This window comes from Sycon ciliatum, chromosome 6, assembly GCF_964019385.1.
Source record: "Sycon ciliatum chromosome 6, ocSycCili1.1, whole genome shotgun sequence".
NCBI classification, from domain to species: domain Eukaryota; kingdom Metazoa; phylum Porifera; class Calcarea; order Leucosolenida; family Sycettidae; genus Sycon; species Sycon ciliatum.
The window spans coordinates 8875744-8882714 of NC_088648.1; the positions used below are offsets into that span (position 1 = coordinate 8875744).

Genomic DNA, 6971 nt, shown 5'->3' on the forward strand with positions numbered 1-6971 from the left:
CATGTACATGACATACATGTACATGTACATGACATACATGTACATGACATACATGTACATGACATACATGTATGTCATGTACATGTTTTAAAAGTCGGCCAGTTTCAACTCATGGATGCGTAAGGTCCAAAGGACCATGATGACCTTGACCCTCTGGTGACTTCTAGGCATATCCTGTCCGAGACGTATTTTCCCCTTCGGCTCCGATCTGCTGCAATGACGTTTTGAGAATGCCTTCGACTTTGACTTGGCATGCATGTGCAACCGCCAGCAATGGCATGCCGTGAGTGCCAGGTATGGAGTATGCATGGCGCTGTCACCCTCTGTGTGGCTACATCAGATCTAAGTTACTAATAAGTAGCTATTCTATTAATTTTCTAGCCTCTTTTTCGGTAGGTCTAAACATGACATTGTTCTAAGTACTGGACCAGGTGGTAACGCGAACGTCCCAACCGGATCGACTATGAGTATGACAGGACTGGTGTTACTCTAGTGCTGCGTGTACAGTGGATAATAGCAGCGCTGACTGAAGAGTCAGAAATTGCCGCTCATTCATTCAGCAAGGCATTCTACTTCTAGACTATCTACATGTAGTTGTCACCAGAGCAGACTTGTCGCCAGGAGTGACCTACACGTATTATCATGAAATTATCATGAGCGCTACGTATCGATGTCGAACGTACTAACTAGTAATACATGTAGTATATATAGTAGTGCCACCGTGGCCGCATGAATGAACGTGCAGGCGACAGTTTTCCCAAACTCTTTCCGCTAATCACAGGAAATTTCCCCCAAAACCTTCAAATGGCCAGCTCAGCTCAAGTGCCATGATTCATGTCATGGACACGGCCGTACGGACTGACAACATCACTGGAACAACCGTTCAACGTCATGAATACGTACTGTACATGAATACGTACTCTACATGTACGTGGGCTAGTGCAGCATTTATGTCGATGTAGCGTTGTTGTTTATCCGGCCTTTTTTTAAAAGTTAACCCTTTGACAAAGCAGACAGTTTGAGCACGCATGACGTATAATACGTCACGTACAGTGTCACTGCACCCACGCATGACGTATTATTACGTCGTGAGTGTACATAGCGTACAAACGCGATTTGCATGAACCGCGTGAGTTCAAACTACTGTAAATACTTCCTCCGTATACAAAAACTTCGTGACTTTTTTTCAACGGTGTTTTTGAGCAAGAACCTCCTCAACGAACCGCGCCAAAGGCTGTCATCGACACCGCACATTCATGTTGAGGTAGGTTTGGTTGATCTCGAACAGATACTCCACGGAAGCCATGCGTGTGATGACGTTGCCGACAGGAACTCACGAGTCAAATATCAAAAAAATAACACTTACTTGCTCGAAACTGACACCGTGACGAAGTGGAGCTCGCGCTGGCCTGGAGCACGGAGTCACGACTCACGCGGCACTCGCTGCCTTGAAACTGGCCAGGCTCGTACTTTCGGTGCGCGACCCCATACGCAGCGTGAGAACATAAATCGGTTCCACTCGCACGGAAAGATGAAGCATTTCAGTCGTCGTGCAACCAGCGCAGACTCCGGATCGGAATGTCGACGACCTGGCTTTCTTTGCCTCTCTCCACTACAGTCAGACGTCTCCGTTGTGGCCTAGGAGGGGAATCGCAGGGACCTCGTCGAAGCCGTTGTAGAATGTTGGGAGGATTTTCCTGCCGAGAAAATGCGAAGCGTGTGGATTTGCTTGAGCGACTCGTTTCACGGCATAATGGAGGTCGCGGGTTGGAACGACTGAATATAGTCGACACCGATTCGTACACAGCTCTGGGAATGAAGAGTACGCTAGCCAAAGTCCCGCGTCGGATCATCATAGCAGCTGAAAAGAATCTGAACGAAATGCGAGCGAAGCAGCGACTTTTGGCGATGCGGAGTCAGCGTTCGCAGGTGACAATGACAGGAGCGAAGAAGACTCTGAATAAACTCAATCTCATTCGTGAGAGTTGCTTTTTTCTTTGTATATAGCTTGTAAACAGGTTAGACAATGCCACGAGTGTTATTCCAAGACCAACGGAACAATTCCAGAGCTATGCGCAGCCTTAAAAAAAATCACGAAGTTTTTGTATACGGAGGAAGTATACAAATCTTCGGCAGCTATTTAATTTCGGCACCGACCCAAAACGCCTAAATTAAAACGCCGATGAAATTTTTCACAGCATCTGTCGCACTATATACATGTACATGCCCTCTACCCCTCGCCGAAAATAAATCATCGCCGAAATGTCAAAAATCGTGAGGTGCCGAAATTTTGCAGCGCCGAAATTTTGTATATTTACAGTATCGTAACTCGGTCAATTCTTGGCCGATTCTCACGATCGAAATATGTATCTGCAAGAGAAAACTCTCAGCTGAGCTTGCGCATGCGATAGAAACAATCGTCGAAGCGATACGACCCCGGGTTGTTGAGATATGCGACTCGACACGGCAAATTCAAATCGATTTTTTTGCGAACTCTGCAGAACACGTATTTTCCATTTTCGATCATTTTCGCGCTATCTGCTGCCATGGAAACTAGATTCAAATGATGGCAGCGGATCTGGGGAGTCCTCAAAAAAAGTTGAGCTCGATACGAGCAAGGAGAGTGAAATGGCAGCTGAGGATTTGATCTCCTGGCCGTGCTCAAGTCTGTCGAGCGCGTGCGTGAAGTTTGCCAGACTGTAGCATGGGCGTTTGGTGTCGCTCCGAGCTGAGCTTGGAATTATTTTGTTCCTCGCCTCAAGACCTTTGCAGGAAGCTCAAGATCGTGGAATTCGTCCAAAGAAAGGTAAAGTTATCGATCCTTGAACAGCTAGCTACTACTTTCATAGGAAAAACGCGATTTTTGCAGGTGTTGGCGTGGGGCGGCATTCAGGTAGCGTCGTGCTCAAAAGGTTAATAGTCTTATGAACGTGGGCTAGTGCAGCATAGGCTGTCGATGTAGCGTTGTTGTTTGTCTGGCCTCTTATGAACGTGGGCTAGTGCAGTACTGACTACTACTGTAGTGCAGTGTAGTGCAGTACTGACTACTACTGTAGTGCAGTGTAGTGCAGTACTGAAGTTTCGTATGTCGACATAGCGTTGTTGTTTACCTAGCCTCTTACTCTCATGCAGCTCTCACTCAGTTTGTTCATAGTCAGTGCATTTGCGCACACACAAGCATTCACATTCGTGTGGTGGTGGTGCCTGGCCCTGGGTGTGCAAAGACGCTCATAAAAGAGGCGGTGAAGGCGAATTACTACCCACACATAATGCCACCGTTTCCATGACATCACTCCAGAATACTGTAATTTCACAAATTGTCGGTGTACTTTTATTTTCGGTACTTTCGGTGCATCTGTTTCATACCTAAAATTTCAATACACGGAACAAACACTAACACACATAACGCAATAGGGAACTGCTTCTCTGCACCGAAAATTTCTGTTCACCTAACCTGGCCTTTTGCCCTCATACGGAAAATATTGAGCACCGAAAATTTCTGAAATCTAGTATACAAGGCAGAGCAAGAGAGATCACTGGTAGCCCTTTCCCAAAGGTGCTCTTTTAATTCGCACTTAGTGCTTTTCGCGTCCCTCAAAATATGCTGAAAAAGTGCTCTTTTTTCAGTGAAAACAGGCAAAAAGTGCTCTTTTTCAGTGAAGCATAGCCATGATACATGTTCAGATATGAACCCAAGCTGAGAAATGAATCCGCACTCTTCCCTTTATGGGTCCACGAAAGGCAAAACAGGAAGTAAATTTCAACAAAAAAAACACTTTTTACAGCATTGTGTATGCAGGGTACAAGCTTCACCAACTTCAAAAACTTGTTGCCCCCCAAAAAAGCGGCTTGCCAAGGCCCATCGAGCACTCGAAAACTGTGATCGCATGCATGAGCAAACAGATTTTAGCACTTTTTCAGCTAAAAAAGCTCAAAAAGGGCGATATTCACCAAAAAACGCAATAAAGGGCGAAAGAAACGGGCTTTTCCAAAAAGGGCCAAAAAGGGCGAAAAAAGGGCGAGCACCTTTGGGAAAGGGCTAATCGCATGCATGAGCAAACAGATTTTGGCACTTTTTCAGCTAAAAAAGCTCAAAAAGGGCGATATTCACCAAAAAACGCAATAAAGGGCGAAAGAAACGGGCTTTTCCAAAAAGGGCCAAAAAGGGCGAGCACCTTTGGGAAAGGGCTACCCACTGGAGAATAGATGGAGAACGTGTTGTCTGATGAAAGTGAAGTTTTGTGAATGACGTGATGTGTTTCGGTACTGAGGCCAACACTAGGCAGCAGGATCTGAATAAGCCATTATGCCCCCCCCCCCCTCCCTCCCCCCACAGGTCTTTCAGATTCCGATCCAACCACCTTTGCCCAATGGGTTATTGCAATGTTGAGAATGCAAATAGACGTGGTGTATTGCAGTGGTGAAAATGCTCCTATGCCATCGCCCACCTGTGCCCCAGAAGCTCCTCCAAGACATGTCCCTGAAATGGCTGAAGAACAAGCTGGTAAACACAGGATTGTGTGTATATGTGTGTGTGTGCGTGTGTGTATGTGTATATATGTGTTTGTGTGCGTGCGTGTGTGTGTGTGTGTGTGTGTGTGTGTGTGTGTGTGTGTGGAGTTTATGGATTTCAGGGATGTCGACGGTTGGGCGGTTCAATAGCTAATTGAGTCATCTTTCCAAGATTCCTTTTTGAATCTCTCTCCCCTCTTCAGTGAAGACTCGCGCGGCCAGTCACAACGCATTTTATTTATGGCATATCACAAAAAAAATTGGTCGTGAAAAGATATCACGTACACCCTCCCGCGCGCGTCGACCCAGCTTCGCGTACCGGTCCATCCCGGCGAAGGCACCATGTCGTTAACAATATTGGGCTTCGATAAAGCTGAACGCGTGTGCGAAAGGACCACCCAAAATGATCTGGTCTAATAATCAGCTCCCAGCGGAAACGCAACTGCGGCAATTAGCCTTTCGGGAAGACAAAAGTAGCAACTACATGCAGTTGTAGCCCTGCTTTCGCGCCACACCGGCCAGGGAGGCTCTTCCTTGACTTGAGTCATGCATGACCAGACCGGTAATACACCGAGTGTGCAATTCTGGCGCCAGAATTAGAGAAATTCGGCGCCTCTCTTCAGAATTGACGGAATTGACGGAGTTGGATAAAATCAATTCTAACGACGGAATTTGTGTAATCGAACTGTGCATCAACAATAACTAATTCTAGAATTGACCGATTTGTATGCAATTGAACGCGCCCAATAAAGCGAACAAACACTAACACAAATAATCCGGAACTCCTTCTCTGAACCTACAATTTCTGTTCACCTAACCCGGCCTTTTGGCCGCATACCGAAAATATCGAGCACCTAAAATTTCTGAAATTAGAGTACTGCAAGAAAATGCCACAATGTTTCTTTGCAAGACAGAGGCCGGACTTGATAGATACAGCGTGCAGCAACCCAGTAGTAAGCCTTGCAGACAAGAAAAAACCCAACTTTTCCACATACGTGTCACGTAATATTATCATTAAATCGCACCTTGAAATTTGCATCAGTGGAATCGAATTGCAGTGGAAAAATGGATATACAAGCAGCTACATTCTGATTACAACTTTCTCCCGTGTTTTACAACTAGACTCACACGATTATATCGTGGGGATCTCTGTGCAAAACATTCACACACATACACACTTAGACTTAAAATTAGACATCCGAGCGGTTCTGGGCAGTGTCGAGCCATTCCTTCTCCAGGATAGGTGGATGAATGCGGTTGAAATCGTCCACAACCTCATCCCGCCAACGCTTGCGTGGGCCGTGCTGAGGTGGAGTTGCGGAGATCTCCCCAAATATACACACACACACACACACACACACACACACACACGCACGCAACCAGGTTTCGAGCCGGCCTTTCTAAAATTCACTAGCATTAGCATTGAATTGTAATAGAAAATTTGAAACAAGTCACCAGGGATTCGAAAACCCCAAAATTGATAGTTATAGAAAATACTGTGATTCGGACATTGCTGATAATTCTAAGGGTACCGCTAATCCAAAAAAAGGTACTTCTAAGTATCATAGAGGACAAAGTGAAAACACAGGGAAGTTTCCAAATCACACCAGCAGGAATCCAGTCCAAATACATCTATATGTATGTCGAGAGAATTGTAAGTCAACAAGAAAATGCTGCCAGGCTATAAAATCAGTCACAAGCCGGCCATTAATGATTTCAAAACATCATCATTGATTTCTGTCCCATTAATCATTACACAAGAGCCTGAAGAGGGGTGGGTGTGAATTGAACTTTCAAACTGATTATCAGCAGAAAAATAATTTTGATTGGTGACAAGTTCGAGCATACTGTGCCTAGGAGATTTCCGGCATCTTTGCTGCAAGTCAACTCCTGAATTTAAGAATACATGGACATGCTGAATTAGAGTAACGTACACCATAAACTCTGAGTGTCGCTATGACAACTGTTGCTCAGAGTGTAGCTATGGCAACTGTCACTCAGGGGCGGTTACGCCAACTGTCGCTCAGAGTGTAGCTATGGCAACTGTTGCTCAGAGGGCAGCTATGGCACCTGTTGCTCAGAGGGTAGCTATGCCAGCTGTTGGCTCGGGCTCCTCGGGAAGGCAAGTGTCGAGCGTGGGCGGTGTGCTCCGAGTGGATTGCCTCCTCATCGAAGCATCACCGTTGGGCTGTCTGGGTGGCTCATCCACTGAACCTTGGCTTGGTGTCCTGCTGCGGGAACTCAGGAAGGGTGGTGGCCCGGTGTTTCTAGGCAAGCTGTCGAAACGTAGAGACCTGGCAGCTTCCATTTCCGGTGTCATGATGAGGGATGACTCAGGGCTAACAGCAACGGCCGCCGACTTCGAAAACCCAAGTACAGCTTCATCATGTCCACCGCTGGCGCTGTTGTGAAGAGGTATGCTGTTTGAAGAGGACTCTAGGGAGAATGAAGGAGATGCG

General features: G+C 46.2%; 1 protein-coding gene across 5 annotated transcripts in view; it reads right to left on the minus strand.

The window, feature by feature from the left end:
- Nucleotides 1-5896: 5896 nt before the first annotated feature.
- The window catches only part of LOC135819297 (uncharacterized), a 22724-nt gene continuing 21649 nt past the window's right edge, over nt 5897-6971 (minus strand). For all 5 annotated transcript variants that reach the window (XM_065332477.1, XM_065332478.1, XM_065332475.1 and 2 more), the window contains one exon: nt 5897-6971. This exon is cut by the window's right edge and continues 793 nt beyond it. In XM_065332477.1, the coding sequence (XP_065188549.1) occupies nt 6590-6971 (382 nt within the window). In that variant the 3' untranslated portion in view covers nt 5897-6589.